The 24,610-nt window shown below is 45.3% G+C and overlaps 1 protein-coding gene across 1 annotated transcript in view; it reads left to right on the forward strand.

Moving 5' to 3' along the window:
• The window catches only part of PKD1L3 (polycystin 1 like 3, transient receptor potential channel interacting), a 65,418-nt gene that overhangs the window by 15,626 nt on the left and 25,182 nt on the right, over positions 1–24,610 (forward strand). Inside the window, 15 exon segments of the mRNA XM_023756026.1 lie at positions 2,190–2,366; positions 3,630–3,757; positions 3,900–4,026; positions 5,045–5,173; positions 5,513–5,744; positions 10,388–10,581; positions 12,938–13,168; positions 14,098–14,199; positions 14,469–14,647; positions 16,939–17,085; positions 19,502–19,698; positions 20,241–20,440; positions 21,138–21,309; positions 22,106–22,298; positions 22,388–22,626. Coding sequence (XP_023611794.1) covers positions 2,190–2,366; positions 3,630–3,757; positions 3,900–4,026; positions 5,045–5,173; positions 5,513–5,744; positions 10,388–10,581; positions 12,938–13,168; positions 14,098–14,199; positions 14,469–14,647; positions 16,939–17,085; positions 19,502–19,698; positions 20,241–20,440; positions 21,138–21,309; positions 22,106–22,298; positions 22,388–22,626 — 2,647 coding nt within the window.

Here is a 24,610-nt window from a genome sequence, read left to right on the forward strand (position 1 = left end):
ACATCACTGCTTTTCTGATCTATGTGTCAGGAGAAATCACAGGAGACAAAGACAGATCCATGCCTCGCCATAGCATAGAGCAGCCTTGAAACAGGCATCAAAAGTCCATGCCTCCGTGATATCTGCCTTTGTTGCAACCACATTTGCCAGTGTTACTTCCTCATAATTATTCGTGCCTCCTTCTACTCCCTACACATAAATTAAGGTGGTAGGATTAGTGAGGATTTTAATTTTCTTTTTTCCATTTTCTGTATTTTCAAATATTGCAATAAGTACATAAATACAATCTGTATTGGTTTATTTGGGGAAATTAGAACAAAAGCATATAAAATAAAAAGCATTCTCTAGATGTAATCACTATTATTAGATTAATCTTGATTTGCTGTGCATAACCTTCCAAACGTTTTTGATGCATACACAAAGTTTGTTGGTTTGTTTTGTTTTAATAAAAATGCGGTTAAAGTCTACAAATGTTTCTGCCCCTTGATTGTTTTACTCAATGCTGAGTTAAGGATATCTTTTCATGTCAGTACACATAAGTGAACTCCTTATTCTTAATGTTTACTTGATATTTTACCCTTGCAAATAGCCATCCATGGATACCCTTATACCTACATCTTTCAGGACTTCTGCAAATATTTCTGTGGGATAGAGTGCTAGAAATAGAATTGATGGGCTTTTACATTTTCAATAGATGACAAAATTATCCTCCCCTCCTAAAAGGAACTATTTTACATTCTCAGCAACCTTTCCCCCACACTTTCATTTTTGCCAATTTCAAAGGCAAAAAAAAAAGGCATTTTATTGATTACTAAGTCCTTCATTGGATTGCTTGTCTCTTTGTTTGTAAGAGAGCTTATTTATTATTGATATTAACCTTTTGTTATATATGTTGCAAATATTTTGTGTTCATGTCTTATTTTTAACTTTATTTACTTATTTACTTTTAAATCCTCACCCTAGGATATTTTTCCATTGACTTTTAGAGAGAGTGGAAGAGAAAGGAAAAGACAGAGAGAAATATTAATGTGAGAGAAACACATCAATAGGTTGCCTCCTGCACAAGCCCCGACTAGAGATCGAACCCATAAATTAGGTATGTGCCCTGACCAGAAATTGAACCCGTCACCATTTGGTGTATGGGACAACTCCCCAACCAACTAAGCCAGCCAGCTAGGGCTTAACTTCATTTATTTATTTTTTTTATACTTACTTTTGTTATTTTATTTTTCATACTAGAGACCCGGTGCACAAAAATTCGTGCACTCTGGGGGTGTCCCTCAGCCCGGCCTGCCCCCTCTTGCAGTCTGGGACCCTTCAGGGAATGTTCACCTTCCGGCTTAGGACCTAAGCCAGCAGTCAGACATCCCTCTCGCAGTCCAGGAGCCCTGACTCCTTACTGCCCGCCTGCTCACTGCTCCTTAGCGCTGCCTCAGAGGCGGGAGAGGCTCCTGCCACCACAGCTGCGCTCACCTGCCCGGCTTTTGGCTGAGCAGCGCCTCCCCTGTGGGAGTGCACTGACCACCAGGGGGCAGCTCCTCCATTGAGTGTCTGTCGCCTGGTGGTCAGTGCGTGTCATAGCGATCCGTCGTTCTGCCGTTTGGTCAATTTGCATATTACCCTTTTATTATATAGGATAGGATATTTTATTTTGCAGTTTTTAATAAATGTAACTTTGAAAATAAAGAACATTTCAAAACAAAAGTAGTAGTACTTTTGGTGACTGTTCAGTAAATAGTTGTCAGTTGGTTCATTTGACTTGTTTTCCATGAGGGTAGCCTGCAGAAAGGAGAGTTGGTGTTTTCTGTTTCATTTAGAACTTCTCCTTGATCTCCATGTCAAGTCTGTCTTGAATGCTTTTGAGACCCTGGATACAAAGGGACAGTCTGTGCGGTACTTCAGCCAGCACTCTTCTCTTCTGCATTCCTCTTTTAAGCTTAGTTGTGTTAATTAGATATTTGATCCTCTTTCCACTCAGAAAGGGTTATGTCATTTGCTTAGCGCAACCTGAAATACGAATCCTCCCCGTAGGTGATATGGAATAGTATATTTTCCTTCCCTGCCACAGTGTAACATTGCTTCTTATAAAAATGTATTTGAAATGTGTAAAGAACACTTCTCAGAAGAACACAAATGTAAAACAGCCATAAACAGTCAGGAATGTCTGTTTGCTTTTCCAAAATTCCCAGGTCGATGTTGTCGACTCCCTTATTTACCTGAGTGGCCAATTACTGGAAAGCCCATTTCAGAACAGCAGCACTCTGGGCTTCCAAATTCCTGTGACTGTCTGCCTCATTCACTCCCTCAGCGGTGTAGTGAAAGCTGACGAAGCAAGTGGGCCAAGATCCAAGCCTGACATTGAGCAGGTGGGTGCTGTACATGCCACTGGCCAACTCTCCTCAGAAACGTTCAGTCTGGACCGGTCCAGGTCTCGCACAGCCTCCCCCCAGACTCTCACAGCCCAGCTAAGCCCGCAGCACTGACGACACTGCTCTGTGAATCCTGCTCTGGGTCCTCTCTCTACCCCAGCGAGCCCAGCCTGCCTAATGCTGTCATCTGGTGAAAAGACCTTAGTGACGCGCTTGGCACTCAGTAAGTTATGTTTGCTGTGCACATGAGACATGTTCGACATTGTCAGTCATTAGGGAAATGCAAATCAGCTTCCACTTCACACCTAATAACAAGCGTGGGCAAGGGGGCAGAGAAAATGGAACCTTCATACACTGTTAGATTGTAAGATGGTACAGCTCTTTGCAAAGCAGTTTGACAGTTCCCCCAAAGTGTTAAAAATATAATTGCCTTGTGACCTAGTAATTCTACTCCATGGAATAGATCCACATATGTCCGTCCACCTGAAACTTGTACAATCATGTTCATAGCAATATTATTCAAGTGGCCAAATAGCAAAAAGGTGGAAACAACCCAGATGTCCATGATCTGATGAATGGACAAAGAAAAAGTGGTATGTCCATAAAATGGAATCGTATTCGGTAACAAAAAAGAATGAAGTACTGATACAAACTACAACATGGATGAACCTTGAAAGTATTATGGCAAGTGAAGAAGCCAATCACAAAAGACTATATATTATGATTCCATTTATATGAAATGTCCAGGAGAGGCAAATCTATAGACTGTAGATGAGTGGTCACCTAGGGATTGAGGAGATAGGGACAGAAGAATGGACAGTGACTGCTACTGGGTTCTGGGTTTATTTTATGAGAGAGAAAAATATTCTAAAACTAGATCATGGTTCTAGTTGCACAACCCTGTGAGTTTACAAAAAAACCTTTGAATTGTATACTCAAAATGGGTGAATTGTATGTGTGAATTCATTATAATAAAGCTCTTTTTAAATATAAAAAAAAACTATCATAAGCAGATCTAGGGTAGCTTATATCATGGGGCAAAAGAAATACATATTTCTTTGGGGGGCCCTCTTAGTGGCACAGAGGATGATGACTCTTTAGCCAGACTACAGGTACTGCCTATGGGTTCTCTCCAATGTCACCTCCCATTACATCATTGTCAAGATCCCTGTTCCCCTTCCAACCCCCTCAAAATCATCATTTCACTAACACAATACCCTGAGGTTACACAAGCCACATGATATTTCCCTCTAAATGCAGGTAGAAAATATTTTGAAAAAGTCCTTGATGGCCCTTGGGGAGATCCAGGAAACATTTCTATGGCAGCATCCATTTTCTGAGTCTTCGGTGACTTTGACCTCTTCCATTGCTACCCTGATGTTGAGCAGGTAGCATAGGAGGAAAGGAGGGAGGGAGGGAAGGTGAGAGGGAGGGATTTTAAGAAGGGAGGAACGAAGGAAGGAGAGTTTCATTTTAGGTTTTTGACCTTTAGAAAATAGATTGATTCCCATTTCACTTCTTTTTCATTAGCCAAAACATATCAACTTTGCCTCTGAGCTCTTACACTCTGGGATACCCAGCACCCATGCGGTTAGCCTTCCCATCAGCTTCGGCGCTGGAGGAGCTCTTGAATAAACACCCGGGAGTTAATGTTCAAGTGAGTGTGAAGTTGATTCTGACCAGAATAAAAGTGAGATTTGGTGGCTATAGGCATTTGGGTGACAAGAATGCACCATGAAATGTAAACTAACAGACCAAACAAGAGAAGGTTGTGTGCTGTTAATTTCTGTTTTACACTGGCAGGATTGAAGGCCTCTGAAAATGATCCACGATAGAATGGGGAGCATTAAACAAGCTTCTGGATTTAACTAAGTTTCTGTGTTATGATGTGAATTGATTCAACTCTTCACTATTTTATAAAGCTAGGAATATCTGAATAATCACTGATTCAATATACTGACCTAGTCATATCAGTATATTGTATTTCTTTTCAGCAATTACTTAACAAACAGAAATAGAATTGTTGCCTTATCCTGAAGAACAGAATACTTCCTAGTAAAATGAATCCTCTAGGTATAAAGATGTAAAAATAGTAATAATTCTGAGGGTCACAGTAAATGACTCATCTTTAATTAATTAATTCTTTCTCATATGATCCTATATAATAAAAGGCTAATATGCAAATCCACTGAAATTCAGAATGACCGGTCACTATGACACACGCTAACCACCAGGGGGCAGACGCTCAACTCAGGAGCTGCCCCCTGGTGGTCAGTGCGCTCTCACAGGGGGACCACCACTCACCCAGAAGCTGGGCTCACGGCTGGCGAGAGCCTCTCCTGCCTCTGCAACAGTGCTAAGGATGTCCTATAGCTGGCTTGGGAAGCGGGCCTAAGTCATCTGTCGGACATCCCCCAAGAGCTCCCGACATAAGAGGGCACAGGCCAGGCTAAGGGCCCCCCTCCCAGCCCCGCCCCCCCCCCCGTCCCGAGTGCATGCATTTCATGCACCGGGCCTCTAGTCTTATAATGAGAGGTATTTCATTTGAGATATTAGCAAGGGGGGAAATCCCAACATTTACTTTAATTTATGGTATCTGATTACCTTATTATGTACCGGGGTGTTATTTATAAATATTTTGGTAATTGATGAAACTGGAGTTTTCTTGTCTCTAGATAACAGGACTAGCTTTCAATCCCTTCAAGGATTTTGATGAGAAGAACATTGTTGGAAGCGTCGGAAGTGTGGTACTAAGTTCTAATCATAAATTGCTCCGAGTCCGTGACTTAATGGAGGATATTGAGGTATGACTTGATTATTAGGAAATAAGATAGAAGGAACTAGGAATTCCTGGAGAAAAGCATAGAAGGCAGCAACTCCGTGAAGGAAGTCATTGGAGATTCATGGAAGTGACATTGTTTCATTAACACCTTTACTTAGGAAATTGTACAAATTTTTCCTTATAAGTCATTTTAGATCTTAGCCTATTACCCTTCCTTAACCCCTGACACTGTGTTACCTACTAAATTTCAAAGAGGAAGACTTAGGAAGTTTCATCCCATTATCCCTATAAAGGAGACTGACAGGTGTCAATCAATGGGTCATCTTAAATTTGAAGAGTGATGAACTGTCTCTCATTTTAGATCATGCTCTGGAGAAATGCAAGCATGGAAACCCACCCCACCAGCATCAACATGAGCACGGACTATTTTACCATCACAGTGAACGTCACTTCCCTGGAGAAATCCCTGATCATGTGCATAGAGCCTGAAAGTCCCGTTTCAATGACACTCTACCTGGGGTTCGAGTATCAGCCTAACCACACTTTCTTTCACCTGAACATGACCCTGCCAAAGGCTCAGGTGGAGCAGAAAGGTAAGACTCCTCTCAGGTGTCAGCAGTTGACCACAGCACTTTGCAATGCATGTTTTTCTTTTCTTTTTAAATTAACTTTTTTTTAGATAACTGTATATTTACATGCAATTGTAAGAAATAAAAACAGATCTTATATACTTGTCACTCAGTTTCTCCTAATGCTAATATCTTGCTTAACTGCAGTGCAATGAGGAAATGACATTGATCCAATGCACTGATCTTATTCAGATACCACTGCCTTACAAGCACTCCTGTGTTTGTGTTTAGTCCTATGTACTTTTATCACATGTATAAATACATGTGACCATAAATAATGCATTTATTTTATTTTTTTTTTTAATCCTCAACCAGTGATATTTTTCCATTGATATTTAGAGAGCATGGAAGAGAGGGGGAGAGACAGAGAGAGAGAAACATCGATGTGAGAAAGACACATTGGTTGGTTGCCTCCTGCACATGCCCCAACCAGGGCCGGGGATAGAGCCTGTAACCAATCAAGATATGTGTCTTTGACCAGAATTGAACCCGCAATCCTTCATTCCATGTGCTGACGCTCTATCCACTGAGTTAAACCAGCCAGGGCATGAGATGCATTTTTTAAAAGATGGATTGTGTGATATATAGAAGGATATTTATGTGATAAAGCAAATTTAGTAAATGTTAATTATAGAATCTGGTTATGATTTTATGGATGTTCCTGTAAAATTCTCTCAACTTTCTATATGATTGAAAATTTTCATAATAAAACTAGTGGCCCGGTGCACAGATTCATGTGCATTGAAAGGAAATTAGGTCAGCCGAGAATTGCCGCTGCCAAGTCACCACAGCTCAGCAGTAAACCAGATCCGGGGCCGACAGTGCCCCAGCAACAATGTAACCCATGGCCGAAGGTGGAATCGTGTGGCTCCGCGAGGAATCAGGCTCCCTCCTCTCTGGTTCCGGGGTGCATCACCCGAGAACCACCGCTGCCAAGTCACTGCAGCTCGGCAGCTCCTGCGTTGAGCGTCTGCCCCCTGGTGGTCAGTGCGCATCATAGGTACCAGCTGGTCGGACAGTTGGATGGTCACTTAGCCTTTTATATATATAGATGTTGAGACTTCTGCAAAAGTAAAGTTCCAGCACAATGGGTCATAATATATCTCAAATGTTATATGTATAGATGAATATGTATATGTAATATATCACTTATATTTCAACTTTATTTCTAATCTTAGGTTTAGATAATGCCTGGAGATATCTCAGTAAGTCTTGGTATAAGATCAGAATGACTATGTTGTAGTTTAGAAAAGTTAATAATTTCTCTGACATATATAAGTAGTAAAGAATTTCTGAGATATATAAATAGTGCCTGGAATATACTTGACCAAAGAACTTTAAATGTAGTACTGAAAAGTCTTATTTGTAGCCATTTCTTTTTTTGTGTGGCTGTTTTCTTTCTGAGCTTTTTATTTCTTCTTTTTACACCAGTCCCTTTAGCATTTCTTGCATTGCTGGCTTGGTGGTAATAAACTCCCTTAGCCTTTTTTTGTCTGTGAAGCTTCTTATTTCCCCTTCAGTTTTGAATGATAGCCTTGCTGGATAGAGTATTCTTGGATTCAGTCCTTTGCTTTGCATCACTTTGTAAATTTCTGTCCATTCTTTTCTGGCCTGATGTGTTTCTATTGAGAAATCATTTGATAATCTGATGGGGGATCCTTTGTAGGTAACTCTCTGTTTCTCTCTTGCAGCCTTTAAGATTCTCTCTTTGTCTTGTACATTTGCCATCGTTATTATGACGTGTCTTGGCGTGGGTCTTTTGGGGTTCATCTTGCTTGGGACTCTCTGTACTTGTGTAACTTTTTTCTTCCCCATATCTGGGAAGTTTTCTGTCATTATTTCTTCAAATAGATTTTCTAATCCTTGCTGCTCTTCTTGTCCTTCTTGCAGCCCTATTATGCGTATGTTACTTCATTTCATGTTGTCCCAAAGCTCCCTTAGGCTCTCCTCCTGCTTTTTAATTTTTTTCTCCAGTTGCTGTTCAGATTGAGCTTGTTTCTCTGCCTTATCTTCTAAATCACTAATTCTGTCCTCTGCTTCTTTTAGCCTGCTGTTGAAACTTTCCATGGTGTTTTTGATTGTAGCTATATCACTTTTCATTTCTTCCTGACTCTTGCATAGGTTGTTGATTTTCTCATCCATCCGGTGAATGAATTGTATAACCATTATTCTGAATTCTTTTTCTGTCATGTTGCATGCTTCAACTTCATTAATTTCCTTTCTTGGCGACTCCTCATTGTCTTTCCTCTGGGTGTTGTGTCGTCTCTTCATTCTGATTATCTCCCGATGATTCAAACGTCGAGTTGCGTGGGCCTGGGCCGTGTGCAGTGGGAGCCTCCCGCCACTCTAGTGTCACTGAAGAGCTCTGACACTAAGATGTGTGGTTGTTGTGGGTTGGTTTGAACCAGGCTCGCTCAGAGTCAGTGTTGCCAGCGCTCAATGTGGCCTCGTTCGTGCCCTTAGAATCAGGGACCCTGCCTGCACCGTGCTGAAACAGAGACCCCCCTGGAGCGTGTTGAAAATCAGCGCCCCCTAGCATGCACCAGGAGTCAGAGTCCCCCAGGAATCCAGTATCAGAGTCTCTGTTGCTTCGCGCGACCTCGCCTTGAGAATCAGGGTCTCTGTGTGCCTTTGCACCAGGAATTGGAGTCACTGGCTCTTAGTATGAATGCACAGGGAATCAGGATCTCAGGCACAGGTGATAAGAAACACAGTCAAGTCACTGGTGCTCGGTGCTGCCTCCTGCCCAGGGAATCGGGGTCCCTGGGCCTGTGCTCCGTGGGACAAATTCCTGGTGTTTGCACAATTGCTCCCAGCCCAGGGCTCCGAAGCCGGCAGTGTGAGCAGGATCAGTTCCCTCCAGGTGTTCTCGCGTGCGTTTGCTCCCAGCCCAGGACTGCTGAACCCAGCCCTAAGCGGGATCAGTTCCAAGGTGCTCGCGCACTTCCAGGCTAAAGTTCCTGTGGCAGCACTGAGGCCCCGGCAAGGGGTGGGTCTATCAGTTACTATGGCGCTGCCCGCGAGCCTGCAGGAAGGGGGGATGGGCTCTGTTACTCATGGATCTGCCGCGGGGATTTCTGAACTTTTGGTGTCTGCAGGTCTGAAGCTGTGGTCACAGGTCTCTGTCCCCAGTGGCTGCAGGGTCCTGCTATGCGTCTGAGATCAGACTGGGTGGTGCTGAGGCCAGGATCCCAGTCTCAAGCAGCTCTGTTTCCCAAGATGGCGTGGTCGCTGTGCCCGTGCAGGCTGCCCAGGAGTGTCCGCGCAGAGAGCGGGGCTCCGCCGCCTAAGACTGCCCGGTTTAGCAGCCCCTTTGAAGACCTGCAGAATCTAACTGTCCCTAGCTCATACACACACACACCACACACGTCTACACACTCCTCTATCACTTCCTTGCGCTCTCACACTCTCTCCCTCCCTACCTTCCTGCTGGTCGCCATTTTCCGGTCTCCTTGAAAAGTCTTAATAAAGAGCTACCCTTGGCCTTAAAAGATGTTGGGGAAAATAATCAGAATGGATAAAGCATGTTGTAGTCTCCCTCGTGACAACCTACCTGTATTGAAGGAGCTTTTTCTGGCTCCTGCATGGTCCTCGCTAACAGACACAGTCACTTTGTAAGTGACCCTTCCCTCTAGACAAAGCCCCTGCGGCAGCAGCTCTTGCTGCTGGGTGCCAGCTATGAAGTCAGAACATGCACTCCCTTCTTCTCGCTGCTCTTGGCAGTAATCTCGTGTCATTTGGAGCTGGGAGACATCTTGGAGATTCTTTCGTTTAGACTCCTTGTTTGAAAGATTAGAAAAGTAGAGATTTGGTGACTTAACAACCACCTGTGACAGAGCCAGGCCTGAAATCAGGCCTCTGGCGTGCGGTCCAGGCTCCGTCCTGGAACCACTCTGCTCCTGTCCTCGCTTCGTCCTTGGGTTTCATCACCCCCTACACCTGGGTCTTCTATCTACTAATAGTGTGTGATGATTTCATTTTTCTAAAACACTTAATACAGTCTGTCCGGTATTCGCTGGCACCCTGCCCCGGAGGCGAAAAGACCCCCTCCCTCTCTTGGTCCGGTGAGAAACTGACCTCACCACACTGACGTCCAGAAACTGCCCCACCCCGGTGGAAAGTCCCTGCCGGACAAACGGCTCCAGGAAATGGCCAAAACCGCAGGACAGACCGAAGGTTTCACCTGACCCCGGAAAACCCCCACTGCCACCAGTTTCTGCCAGCATGAAAACTTGCCCCTGCTCCAGTTTGGCGCGGCTTCTCCTGCTCCCCTCTCCGAGCTGGTGAACCCGCCCGTGTGCTCCCAATAAAGCCTGTTTAATCTGGTCTCTGTTTGGACTCACGGTTTTTCCTTGCGGCGGCGTAAAACCTAATACAGTCTAATTCCTTAGGCCTAAATTTTCATTCATCAAAAGAAGATGGTTTTTTACTGCAGCAGGAGTTACCCAGGGCCCTGGATTGTACTTCTGGTCATTTTTTAAAGAAATCACTGTGACTCTAGGCTTATTACTTTGGAAAGTAAAATAACAACAGGCCCTGCAGAAGAAAGCGTTAACAGTATTTTTCTCCCACGTACAATGCAATTAAGCACTCTTCGTCGTTCTCAGATGAGGCGTATACATGGGTGCTGACTCCAGGGAGTTTGCAGCATGGGATCGGCATCTACTACATAACAGCCGTGTTGAATAAAAGCAAGGAGGAGGCTCAGCGGACTCCCACCCTGTTCTCCATCGTCACTGCCCTCACTCAGTGCTATTTTTGGGACAGCCACAACAGCACGTGGAAGAGCGACGGGTGTCAGGTGAGAAGCTGTGCCGCTTCCCCGCCTCTCTCCTACCTTCGCTGGCATTAAACACGGTGCATCTGTTACCTCAGTTCCCTTCAAAAGCATAGAAGGAGCCGGGTGGCTCAGTGGGTTGGAGCATCACCCCATACACCAAAGGGTTGCAGGTTTGATTCCTTCTCTCTCTCCTTACTATCCTCCCTTCCCTCCCTTGCTTCTTCTCTTCTTCCCTTCCTCCCTTTCCCTTTGTCCCTTCCTCTCTATATAAAAATCCATGAAAAAAATCCATTCTCAGGTGAAGATTAAAAAAAATAGAAGGGAAATAAATCAGCTGGGAAGAAGGACGGTGGTGTGTAGTGGGCTGGGCAAGAGTCTCTCTTTGGAGCAGGCCGTGCTTCATATTTGTGATTTCTTTCTCAAGCATTAGTCCACCGTGAATGTGACAGTTCCAGGTAAAATAAGAAAAGCAATATGTGGAAGCTGTTCAAGTCTGCAAGTATTAAACATGTTGTGGGTAAACGGAAATGAACTTCCTGCTAAATAAAAGAGGATTTTTGTACTTAAAAAGAAGCTCGCCCATTCTTGTACCCTCCAGGCCAGAGACAGATTGTCACCTTTGTAATATTGCCGACTCCCTGGTGTCTGCCCACTGCAAGTGACACTACATTCTCACACCAGTGGTCCTGTGAGGTCCTGACTGATGCAGATCCTGGTCCACTTGCACAGAGTGTGCTGCAAGGTTCTGGAAACCGTGAGGCTGCTATGAGCCACCTGAGAAGGTGTCGCCCGGATTGGGACTAGAAGGAAAAGGGTTCCCTGGACGGCACCCGCATCGCTCGTGGCCTCAAGCAGCGGTTTCTGGAGGATCGGGTGCTGCTTCCCAAGCACATCCTCAAACCGGAAGCTTGTCTGTGAAGATTCTGTTGCCGTAAACCTGGGCGGGCCTGCGATCCTGCGATCCTGCCTCTCTAACGGCTCCCGGGGAGGCAGTGCTGCTGGTCAGGGAAGCCACACTCCAGCAACAGGCTCTCTCCCCTGGCAGAGCAGTGACCCCTGACGCAACAGGCATCAGGATGTGTCTCGCCTCCTGGAAGCCTCCCTAGTGTTTGGCTCTGTGAAGGGAACAGAGCTGCAGAGAACGGATGAGAGTTCCCCCAAGGGCAGAATATAGGTGGGGCGACCAGAACTTAACCTTGTGCCATGCAGAGAAATCAGTCATAATGACACTATTGTAGACTTTTCATCTGCAAGATCACACATGGAATGGGTACCTTCCATTTACTTGCCTAGTAATTTTTTTCTTAATCCTCACCCGAAGATATATTTTTATTGATTTGAGAGAGAAAGGAGGAGAGAGAGAGAGAGAGAAACATTGATGTGAGAGAGAAGCATCGATCGATTGCCTACCAACAAGATCGAACCTGCAACCTAGATATGTGCCCTGACTGGGAACCAATCCACCACCTTTTGGTCTACGGGGACAACGCTCCAAGCAACTGAGCCACTTGGCCAGGGTCCTGGTGACATTTAAAAAAAATTTATGAGGAAATGTTACAACATATGGAAAGTTATAAGGAATAATATAATAAAAGCATGACACACCACTCAGCTTTATTACAGAATTAGCACTTTACTTAGATGTGTAGAAAGAAGACACTCAGGCATAATCTAAGTGCTCTGTATATCCTTCACCAATTCCGTTCCCTTCCTCCCCACAAAGGGTGACCACCAGCCTGAATTTGGTGTGTTCATGCTCCCACCGAGTGTTTATTGAGCGCCTGCTATTGAGCACCCCAGCCAGGCCAAGGCCCGGAGCCAGGGGTGCAGTGATGGACGGAACAGTGTCCTCATGAGCGTACGTCCCAGTGAGGACACCGGCAGGCGCAGAGACATAAGTGTTGTTTTGGTCTTTGTGCAAATGGCACCAAACTGTACATACCCTTCTGTAACTTGGGTTTCCACTCAGCATTTATCCATGTTTGTATTCCTTTCCACTGTCGTATAGTATTCCACCGGTTGCCTCTACTCGTGTCTTTACCTGTTTGTATGTTCTGCCGTTAGTAGACAGACAGGCGCTCCGGGTGTTTTATGTTCTAAGCAGTGCTGGCAGGGCATTCTTTTCCATGTCCCCTTGTGCACGTGTGTGAAGTGCCCTGGGCTACACAGTCAGCCCTGGAATTGCCGGACTCAGAGGGTTTGTGCTTGTTCAGCTTCACCAGATGTTGCCAGCGTGCTGTGCACGTTGGTGATACCCGTTTACACCGCCAGCAGCAGTGAATGAGCGACCCAGACATTCTGTTCCCGCTCTAAACTGCCTGTGTTGATGGTTCATGGCTGGCCCTTCGTTAGCGTCAGTGTCTCGATTCTATTCCAGGTCGGGCCACAGAGCACAGTGGTGAGGACCCAGTGCCTCTGTAACCACCTGACCTACTTTGGCAGCGACTTCTTCATAGTGCCCCGGACAGTGAATGTTGAAGACACGATCAAGCTATTCCTGCGCGTGACCAACAACCCTGTTGGGGTGTCCTTGCTGGCCAGCCTTTTGGGGTTCTACCTGCTCCTGTTTGTGTGGGCTTGGAGAAAGGATCAGGCAGATATGCAGAAGGTGAGGAGACCTTGATTCCAAAAGTTTTGCCACAGCGGCTTGAGTATGTTGAACAAGGTGGGGAAAAAACACCTTCATCCAAAGAGGCTGGTCCTGTGGTTCCAGGAGAAATTCAGGTGCGAGTGTTCTTAAATTTCTCTTTATATCTACTCTCTCGAGGCCTAGGAACTTAACTCTTTATATCCTTTTTTTTCTTTTAGCCAAGGTTGAATTCTCATGTGATTCATGTAGGGATAGGCCAAAAGAAAACATGTAGAGAATTTAACTATAACCAAATGCATGTTTATCTCACTTTACACATTGCACATGAAAGTTATATGTAAGCCAAATTATAATTTATTATAATTGCAATATATAAAAAAACCTGTAAGAAACTTTTTTTGAAACAAACAGAAAATGCTTTGATGGCTGCTTGTTCTTAATTTCTGTTCTATTTCTTTCTTGCTCTTGTGTTTTCTTACACTTGGAAATTGTAGAATGCACAACATGTTCATTTCTTTGTTGCCATGGGTATAGGATTGCCAGTTTTAGTAAATAAAAATACAGAACACCCAGTTAAATTTGAATTTCACATAAATAGTGAATGCATTTTTGGTGTAAGTATGCCCACAGATTATTCAGTGTTTGTCTGAAATTCAAGTTTAACTGGATGTTTTATATGTTATCTACCTGGGTGGGAGGGAAGTGGGAAGATTGAGAGGCCCAAGACGTGGTTGATTCTATGACTATTTCCTTTTAGAGGCATAAACCCTGGCCTTTCCGCCCTCCCCGCTTATCACTTAACCTAGGTCTGCTTACACCTCCCTTCGCTTTCCAGACCATGGCCAGCTCTGCAGCCGTGCATCCTCCAGCTCCCTAGCGGGGGAAGCAGCTCCTCCACGAGCCTGAGTAAGGGTCAGCCCATTTTCTTGGTTCTGCTTTTCCTGCAGGTGAAGGTCACTGTCCTGGCCGATAATGACCCCAGCTCTCGGTGTCGCTACCTTATTCAGATCTCCACTGGATATCGAAGAAGGGCCTCTACAACAGCTCAGGTTAATGACACACATGCCCCTCATTCACGGCTCCGGCTCCTACCACGTGAGATACAATACACTCTGCTATCCCGGCGTCCTGTAGCACTTACGGGGGGTCCCAGAGGGCTACTTCCTAGTTCTACACTGTGAATCTGAAGAGCCCTCTGTCCTTGTCTCAGATCCCAGAGACCTCATCTCAGTCCAGTGTCTCTGCCTTCATCTTTCTCCTTGGGGATAAACCCAAAGAACCAAATAACCATGTGAGGACTTCCTGTGTCATGTCTCAGGTGGTGGTCACCCTGTATGGGTCAGAGGGACGGAGTGAGCCCCATCACCTCTGGGACGGCCAGAAGGCAGTCTTTGAACGAGGGGGACTGGATGTCTTCCTGCTCGGCACCCGGTCCTCCCTGGGGGAGCTGCACAGCCTCCGACTCTGGCATGACAACTCAGGTGCCAGCCCTGCCTGGTAAGCACCTGCCTCACGCTGGCTTGTTGTGGGCTCAGCTTGTCATCGCAGTAAATAACAACAGTCTGAGCCAAGAAGTCACAGTTAGATGTACATTTCAAAGCTGTCTATGAAGAAGAAACCCCCGAAATCAATGTGGAAATTAACATTATGATTTTTTGTGGATTTAAGAATGATAGATGTTTTATTTTTCTTTTATTTTCATTAAATGTTGTCATGGTGTGTACAAGTAACCACAAGGAAATATTGCCCCAAAGTACCACAAATTAAAGGTATCTCTAATATGAAATATATATTCAAAGAGTAAATTCAGTAAACAGCTATATCCTGAATACTGTGCATTGGGTCAGAACTCAGAGCTCAGGAGAGAGGAAAGGTGGAATTAAGAAGTGGTGTGTGCCTAGGGTTCAGTGATGAGGCTGTGCTGGGCCCAGATGGTTCTGCATCTCCCTTCAGCAGCACCTTGGGAATGAGGAGAGGGGAGGGGAGGAAGTAGATGATGAAATGAATTAAGGGTGAAGATTATTGGTTTGTTGGGATTAGGAAAAAATAAGGGATGAAGTCAAAGATCCAAGGCTCGTGTACTCAAGCCTCATTCCTGAATAGGGGCCACTCTGAAAAGAGTGTGCAGCTGCCCAAAGTCAGTCTTGCCCTCTAGGCTAGATACACCAGCCACTAGGCCGCAAGAGCCTAATAATTTGCTTACTGTTTCCATTCTGATCGGGCATCTACAGATCAGTTTGTACACTATCATCTCAGTTTCATTTACAAAGGTGAATAATAAACACTTGACAAGATGCTCAACTCCGTTAGTCATCAGGAAATGCAAATTAAAACCACAGTGAGATAGCACTAACTAAACACCCAGCAGCATGACTAAAATTAAAAAGTCCAACAAAACCAAGTTTGGGAGAGGGTGGGGCACACTCACAACAGCACTGGTGGGCGTGTAAAATGGTGCAGCCACGTTGGAGAACAGGCTGTCAGTTTCTTGTACAGTTAACCATACACTTCCCATACGACCCAGACATTGCGCTCCTAGATAAATGAAAAAAATATGTCCTTCAAGACTTATACACGTATATTCATAGCTGTTTTATTGTTAGTAGCCCAAAACTGGAAACAACACAAATGCCCATTAGGTGAATAAATAAATAAATGTTAGTATATTCATTAGATGGAATACTACTCACCGACGAAAAGAACAGTCTGCTAATACCTACAACATGGATGAATTCCCATGCTAACTGAAAGAAGCCAGACTGTGCGAATACATACTGTGTGAATCACATATATGAAATTCTTTTAAAAAGGAAAACTGCAGAGACAGAAAGATCAGAAGTCACCTGGGGCCAGAGGTGAGCCTCTGTTCTGTAAGATAGAGGCAGACGGGAGGCCTGTAGAGGTGGCCGGGCACCTCACATATGGAACCGGGAAGCTTAGAGGACACACACACACTGGACTGTTTGTAGGTTACAGGATCCGCATTCTGTGTTCAGTACATGAACTCCCTGAGGAAATGGGATCAGCTCTTGTTTCTTCCTTTAGTTCTTGCCTTACAATGAGACAGAACCCACTGACAGGGCAAGATTACTTCTTTTTCTAAATTATCTGGTTTATTTTTTATTTAAGTATAATTGACATACAACATATTAGTTTTAGGTATACAAGATAATGATTCAATATTTGTATATCTTGCAAAATGATCACCATAATAAATCTAGTAACATCTATCACCATACATAGTTACAGAATTCTTTTTCTTGTGCTGAGAAACTTTAAAATCTACTCTCTTAGAACTTTTTAACATGCAGTACAGTATTATTAACTATAGTTGCCATGTTGTACACTATGTCCCCATGACTTACTTGTTTTATAACTAGAAGTTTGTACCTTTTGATCCTGTCACCCATTCCCCCCAAATCTCCTACCTTTGGCACCCACCAGTCTGTTCCCCGTATCTATGAGCTTTTTTTTGTTTTTTTTTGTTTTTGCTTTTAGATTCCACATATACAGGAAATCATATGGTATTTGTCTTTCTCTGTCTGACTTATTCCACTTAGCATAGTGCCCTCAAGGTCCATCCATATTGTTGCAAATGGCAGTTGCATTCTATTTTATGTGTGTGCATGTGTGTGTTCGTGTGTGTGTGTGTGTGTGTGTGTGTGTGTACACCATATTTTTAAACCCATTTATCAATGGACATTTAGGTTGTTTCTATAGATTGCTTCTTACTACAACAACTGAATTGTGCCCCCCTCCCTAACATGGCTATCTTCATTTTACTATAGGTATGTAAACCAGGTCATTGTCAGCGACATGGCAGGTAACAGGAAATGGCATTTCCTATGCAACTGTTGGCTGGCCGAGGACCTTGGAGATTGTGAGCGTGACCGGGTCTTCATACCAGTCTCAAAGAAACAGCTCTTTTCCTTTAGGTATTGTTGGGAAATGATGGTGTCTTACAGGTCTCTGAAGCTCTGTTCATTTTTCATCATTCTTTACTCTTTCTGTTCTTCAGACTGTATAATTTAAATTGACCTATCTTACGTTTGCTGATTCTTTCCTCTGCCCACTCAATTATGTTGTGAGCCTCTCTACTGAATTTTTCATTTCACTTAGTGTATTTTTCAACTGCGGACTTGCTACTCAGTTCTTTTTACAAAATAATTTGTCTTTATTGACATTTTTATTTGGCAAAATATCATTCTCATTTACTTTCCTTTAGTTCTTTAGACATAGTTTCCTTTAGTTCTTTGAACACACTTAAAATGACTTGAAGTCTTTGTCTAGTAAATCCAATGTTGTGGCTTCCTCGAGGGCAATCTGAGGAGGAGGGTGTATCTAGCTTTACAACCTGGAAATGTAAGTAAATTTGCCCCAAAGAGAATCACTGTCTCTATTTTTCCAGGGCTGTCTGCTTATACCAAGATTCCTTATAAGATAGTCCAGGAGCAAATATTTTATGAATGCCTATATGTGACGTATTCATGGAGAATTGCCTCCAACACTGCCTTTGTTGTTGTGTCAGTCTTTTGTCAGTCTGGCTGTTATTCTTTTCAAGTAGACTCCCATTTCTCTCTTTCATATTTTACCTTTATTCTTGATGTTCCAAATTTTATCATAATTCTTTTTACTATGGATTCATTTTTTTAATCCTGTTTGGTACTCAGAAGGTACTTTTAAAAATGTTTTTATTATGGTAAAGTACAAAATCACATCTTCAATTCTGAAATATTCTCAGATGTCAATTCTGAAATATTCTCAGATGTCACTTCTGAAAATATTGTTCATCTGGCATTCTCTTACTCTCTGTTGGAGCATGTGTGTGTGTGTGTGTGTGTGTGTGTGTGTGTGAGAGAGAGAGAGAGAGAGAGAGAGAGAGAGAGAGAGAGTGTGTGTGTGTGTGTGTGTGTACTAGAGGCCCAGTGCACGAAGTCCATGCATGGGTAGGTTCCCTAGGCCTGGCCGATGATCAGGGCCGATTGGGACCTCTGGCTGCCAGCCGGCGCCTCCCTTTATTCCGCACTGACGTGGTGGTCAGCGCACGTCATAGTGAGCAATCGAACTCCCGGTCTCCTGGTCAAACTCCCAAGTGGACACTGCATATTAGCTTTTTATATAGAGAGATGTTTTATTTTGGAGAGGAAGGGAGAGGGAGAGAGAGAGATAGAAACATCAATGATGAGAGAAAATCATTGATTGGCTGCCTCCTGCACGCCCCCTAATGGGGATTGAGCCCACAACCCAGGCATGTGTCCTGACAGGTAATTGAATCCTGATCTCCTGGTTCATGGGTCAACACTTAAATACTGAACCACACCGGCTGGGCGTTAGATTTTTTTATGTGGTGAGGAATTTTGAGTTGTATATTCATTTCTAGTGTTTTATTATTAAATCTCAATCTCTATTTCCACTCTTACTCTGCCTCGTAGCTTTTCTGATGTTTCAATCCAATCCTCACGTCTCTAGAACTAGGCCTTATTACAGCATTTTGGAACTCCTATTTCTCAGTGAAATCAGTGCAGCGAGGGCTATTGTAGATCTCGTCATGAAGCGCTGGGCCCCTTGGCTCATTGCTGGTCCTGGGGCTGCCCTCTTTCGCCCACGCTCTGCTGTCCACGTGTAGCTCTGTGGCATGTTGTTCTGTAGTTTCCTTTCATAAGCTCCAGCTCAGCCCTGGCTTCAGGCAGTGGAGATGGCTCAGCTCTCCCTTTCCCAGTCTATGAAACACGTAGTCCCGTTTCCCTGCAAGTGCCAGCCTCCCCCTGTGTCCTGCCTTCTCCCAGACCTGGAGCCCGTCAGCCCGTAGCTTCTTCCCCTGGTTTCTCACTCCGTTCCTCCCTCAGAGATGTGTATTTTGTTTGGAAGCCCAGCTAATATTTTGGTTCTTTCTTTTTACATCTTCTTTACAGTTCCTCCACCTTTGGAGTAGAGAATGTGCTCAGAATATGACTTTAGCAAACTATCTTGAGTGCAAACCTAATGCAAACTTTTTAAAAGTAAAAATATTTATCAAAACGCTTTGAAGAAATAAGCAAATATATTTTGAAGACTAAAAAATAAATTTTTAGGTGAAACAAAAAAAAGCAAAAGCAAAAACTCTTAAAAAGCTAAAGCAACAGTTTTTAATTTTAAAATCTCAAACCACAGAAATTAACTTTACCTTCAAAACCTTTTTATCCTAAAATAACAAAAGAATCATGCTATCAGTCATGTGACAGCGCCTTCACAGAGGTGTGAGTCGTGGCGGAGTTGTTGCTATGCAGCTTGTTGCCGGGCAAGCCGCCCCTTCGTCCAGGGCACTTTCAGGATGCAACCTCATGGCTCTCCTGTTGTCATTTGTGTTCTCAGACACCTGTTCTCCTCCATGATCGTGGAGAAGCTCACCCAGGATTCCCTGTGGCTCTCGGTGGCCACTCGCCATCCCTGGGACCAGTTTACGAGAGCCCAGCGGCTCACGAGCTGCATGACCCTCCTGCTCTGCAACATGGTCACCAGCCTCATGTTCTGGAGGATGAACGGCCCCCCCGCCCACAGAGACGAGCAAGGTCTGGCTGGGTCCTGTGGGTGTTGCTCCCGGCGTGTAACCCTGTCCTCTGCTTCACTCTCCTACAGCCTCCTGGCGAGCCTTCCTTTCTTCCCTCTGCTGCCTGACGTTAGGGCACACTAGCACGGCTCACTGTTCCGAGCCACTAGCAAGTGAAGCAGCCTTAGGAACCCATCAGGATCCTCACTGCCATATCTTCTCCTTAGACCAGTGGTTCTCAACCTTGGCTGCACATTAGAATCACCTGGGAATCTTTTTTAAAATCCTGATTTCTGGGCCTCATCCTCCAGAAATTCTGTTTCTTTGTTACTAATGTTGTGGCCTCACCCCATATCAAAAAAACAGAATTTCCAGAGGATGGGGCCCAGAAATCAGGATTTTAAAAAGATTCCCAGGTGATTCTAGTGTGCAGCCAAGGTTGAGAACCACTGCCTTAGATCATCGCAGTGAAACTGCTAAGCAAAGACTCACACCTGGGAGAGGGGTGACTGTCGGGGGTTTCGGCTGCTGAGGAGTGAGGTTAACGTAAAGCTTTTCTTCCAGTGGGTCCATGTGCCGTGACCTGGTCCGAACTGCTTGTCAGCATCCAAACTGCCGTCATCCTCTTCCCAGTCAACCTCGTCATAGGGCGGCTCTTCCCACTGAGTCAGCCCCAGGAGCCTCTGCCCCCCTCGGCTCCCCCGCAGGCCTCCTGCCTCTCAGATGCGTCTTCTGAGCCTCTCTCAGCCTCAGAGGCCGTGGAGGTAAGTCTGTGTGGGATTCCACAGGTAAACGCCTGCTTCCTCTCCCCATGTGCTAGCAAAGACCAGGGAAGAGGCTCTCGGGTCTCATTAACCCTGTCAGCTTTCCCCTAGGTCCTGCCCCCTGGGTTGTGATCCACCGGCCACTAATTTTCCTCCTGGCTCTGAGGCTCCATGGGAGTGCAGAATGTGCCGCTCTGGGCTTGTTTTAGCTTCTGATGGTTGGTCAGACTGTCCCGTCTTTCATGCTATAGTCTCTCATGAAACTAGTTTTTGTTTATTTTTTTAAAAAGTTTTTAAAAAATATCTTTTCATTGATTTTAGAGAGAGGAAGGGAGAGAGAGTGATAGAAACATCAATGATGAAAGAGAATCATTGGTCAGCTGCCTCCTGCACACCCCAAACTGTGATCAAGCCTGCAACCTGGGCATGTGCCCTGACTGGGAATCAAACCATGACCTCCTGGTTCACAGGTCAACGCTCAACCACTGAGCCACACCAGCTGGGCATGAAACTAGTTTTGAACCTCCTGGGACGTGCCTTCTTTTTTAAAAAGCAGAGACAAAATGAGAACTTGAGGTTCTTCGCACTAAGGATATGCTCCTCTGAGTAGAGACGGCGGCGCTGCCACCTGTCGTCACTACCATCCCTGGGTTGATGTCACACAGCCTGACTCTTCTCATCTTGGTTCTGCATTCAGGAGCTGAAGGAAACGGTGGGGTTTCTGCTCAGGAGAGACCCGGGCCTCCTCTCAGAACATGAACCATCCTCGTGGGGTTCCTACCGCGTGAGCCAGCTGGTGGCGCTGTTATCCAGCCTCATTCGTTCTCACCTGGAGGCAGCACCCTGCGGGGCGAGTGGGAAGGCCGCAGGTTTAGTACCAACCTCTCCTCTCCTCCCGCTCCCTTCACTGCTTACCTGTCAGCATCACAGCAGGCACCGTACAGCCTTCTGCTTGTTTGAATTTCCTTAGGCTTTTCATAGAGAGCTGATGCTTTGATCCCTCAGTGATACAAAGTAAAGGACTAAGGAAAAACCTACAGAAGTGTTTCCTGTGTGAGACCCCGTATGCCATCTGCTTTGTAGAGACTGTTGAAACTTGTCATTCTTTTTCTGCTGTGGGGTGGTGAGATTAGGCAATCTATGGGTTCTCAAATGTAGGTTGGGCCTCCTGGGCACTTACCTAGTATAGTCACATGTGCTGCAGTTCTGGTGGAAAAGCTCAATCAGGTTATTTTTATTTTTATTGATTTCAGAAAGGAAGGGGGAGAGAGAGATAGAAAATCAATGATGAGAGAGAATCATTGATGGGCTGCCTCCTGCATGCCCCCCACTGGAGATCAAACCCACAACCCGGGCATGTGCCCTGACCGGGAATCAAACCGTGACCTCCTGGTTCCTAGGTCAACACTCAACCACTGAGCCATGCCGACCAGGCTCAGTCAGGTTTTGAAGTCTCTAGATCAAAGTGTGGAATTATACAAGTTGTTAGAAAGTTACCGCTGTGCTCAGAGAAGACTATACAGTAGTGTGGGTGTTGGGTGCAATCTCTACTCCCTGGGAAGTTTAACCTCATCATCAGTTAATGACTTGCTCATCTCTGACAGTTGGTGCTAGTTACTGAAACCCTCCACTTACTAACAATGTCAACCTGGCATCTATTTTCAGTGGCTGCTGAAAACCACCGTCATCTCCGCTGCTACCTGCTCAGGGTTCTGCAGAGGCTGCGGTCGCACTTGAGCACCTTGGGTCCCACCCAGTTCGACCAGCCTGGCGACCTCCTGGGTGCAGCCAGCCACCTGCAGAAGCTCCAGGAGCTCCTGGAGACACACATCCTTCCCGCAGAGCCAGGGCCCGCCGGGTAATCGCCGCACCTGGCTCTCGTTACCCCGTGACCCCGCCTCCCCAGCTGTTGGCTATGAGGTTGTTACTTCGCCTTCTCTTCTTAAGGGAGGCAACCAGTTTCCCCATCCTGAGCCCAGAAGGAGGGCGGAGGTCCACCGCGGATGGTCTCTCCAGGTGGTTGGCTCCCATCTGCTGGCTCCTGCTGGGCGCCACTAGCCTGGCCGCGGCCTTTTTCACAGCACTGTACAGCCTGGAACTGAGCAGGGACCAGGCCACCAGCTGGCTCATCTCTATGATCTTATCGGTGCTTCAGAACGTCTTCATCATCCAGCCAGTGAAGGTACGTGGTGACGGGCCGCCCGCATGGAGGAGCCGCTGCAGTTGCGGGGCGCTTGGGAAACTGAGGTCCGTGGGTGCCGCCCAGGCTGCCCAGTGGTCAGACAACTGGGCAAAAAAAAGACAGCCCCCAAACAGAGATGGGAGAGTGAAATTATAAGGAATGTGTGTGGAGTAGTCCCAGAAAAGCTAACAAGAACTGATAGACTAGTAGAAATATAGCAGAGAAAGCCTGGGAGTTACAGGGGGGAAGTAAAAAAGTCAATTGAGAACAAACTATTCAGGGGGAAAAGTACTTTTTAAAAATGTTTAATTAAAGAAAATGTCAAAACCACACAAAAGTGTGTAGAGAATAGTGTAGTGATTTCTAAAGTTGTTTCAACTAGCTTCAACCGTTACTAATTTATGGCCAATCTTGTTTCCTCTATTTTGAGGGGAAAATAGCGCCAGACTTCACATTTTATCTGTAAATATTTGCCTGAATATTTCTAAAAGATAAGGACTCTTTTTAAAAAATATAAACCCTTATCACACCTAAATAAATTAGCAATAATTTCTTAATATCCACACAACAGTATAAATGTACTAACACTACTAAACTATACACTTTAAGAAGGTTAAGGTGGCAGGTTGCTTATGTGTATTTTACCACAATTTTTTAAAAATGCAGTGTTCAGATTTTACCAGTTGTCTCATAAATTTTTCTGTTTAATTTAAATCAAGATCCATGTGTAGTTAGTTGCTGTGTCTACTTACTTTTAATACTTACCTACAGCCCCCCCCTCCCCGTGTTCTTGCTGTTTCTCTCACTGCATTTGTTGAAGAAAGCAGGTATGTGTCCTGTCCAGTTTCCAGGATCTGGGGCAGGGGTCCTCAAACTACGGCCCGCGGGCCACATGCAAATACAAATATTATATTTGTTCCCGTTTTGTTTTTTTACTTCAAAATAAGATATGTGCAGTGTGCATAGGAATTTGTTCATAGTTTTTTTTTAAACTATAGTCCGGCCCTCCAACGGTCTGAGGGACAGGGAACTGGCCCCCTGTTTAAAAAGTTCAAGGACCCCTGATCTGGGGTCTCAGTGGCAGGATTGCCTCCACTCTCAGGTGGCCCGGGATCCCCCAGCAGACCTGGGAGCTTTAAAACTCTTCATGCCCAGGCCTCACTCCAGGCCAATTACATCGTGATTTCTAGAGCTGGGCTTCCCGGCCCCACGCGTTTACAGTTCCCAGGTGACTGCAATGCACGGCCGCTCTGAGACCCACTGATCATTGAAGAGGGGCCGAGTACACGGAGTAGGTGGATGACCTGATTTTCAGGTGACACCTGCTTGAATACAAGCAGTCCTGACTTTGCACTGTTTTGATGCTCATTAATTTCAGTTACCAGGGTTTAGTTAAATAACAGTTCCCAGCACTGCAGTTCAACCTCATGGTATGTCAGCTGAGTGAGTGCATCAAGTACGAGCTGCTGCTGGCTCTTCCTTGGAGATGGGACCCATGGTTGGTCCTTCCTCCCAGTCTAGTCCACTAGGGGACGACTTTAAGTCTGCAGAGCAGACACACCCAGAATTGCTACCTCAAATCCATTCAACTCCAAAAGTAGAAGCAGAAAGGACCTCAGAGCCTAGACCTCAGGCCAGGCCCTGGCCCACCTTGTCCACCCTGGGGAGCCCAGGCAGAGCAGAATGGACTCGCCTGCAGGCAGGCCAGCCCGGGAGGGGGAGGCATCACCTGCACAGATTCTTCCCAGTAATTAAGGTGGGGCAGGGGCGCAGGATTTTGACCTTGTCCTTTATTCTCCTGAGGACTGAGCACTTCCCCCCGCCCCCCCCCCCCATGGGAATTTAAGGGGGGGGGGATACCTTAGGTCGTACTTAAGATTCATGAATTCTTTTACAAAAATGGGATTTAATCCTTGGGAATTGGAAAAACGTGGGGTTCTCCGGGTAGCTCTTCCCAGGTTCTTCCAACACAGGGACTGAACGACCGA

The sequence above is a fragment of the Myotis lucifugus genome, unplaced genomic scaffold (assembly GCF_000147115.1).
Source record: "Myotis lucifugus unplaced genomic scaffold, Myoluc2.0 scaffold_88, whole genome shotgun sequence".
In the NCBI taxonomy this organism is placed as follows: domain Eukaryota; kingdom Metazoa; phylum Chordata; class Mammalia; order Chiroptera; family Vespertilionidae; genus Myotis; species Myotis lucifugus.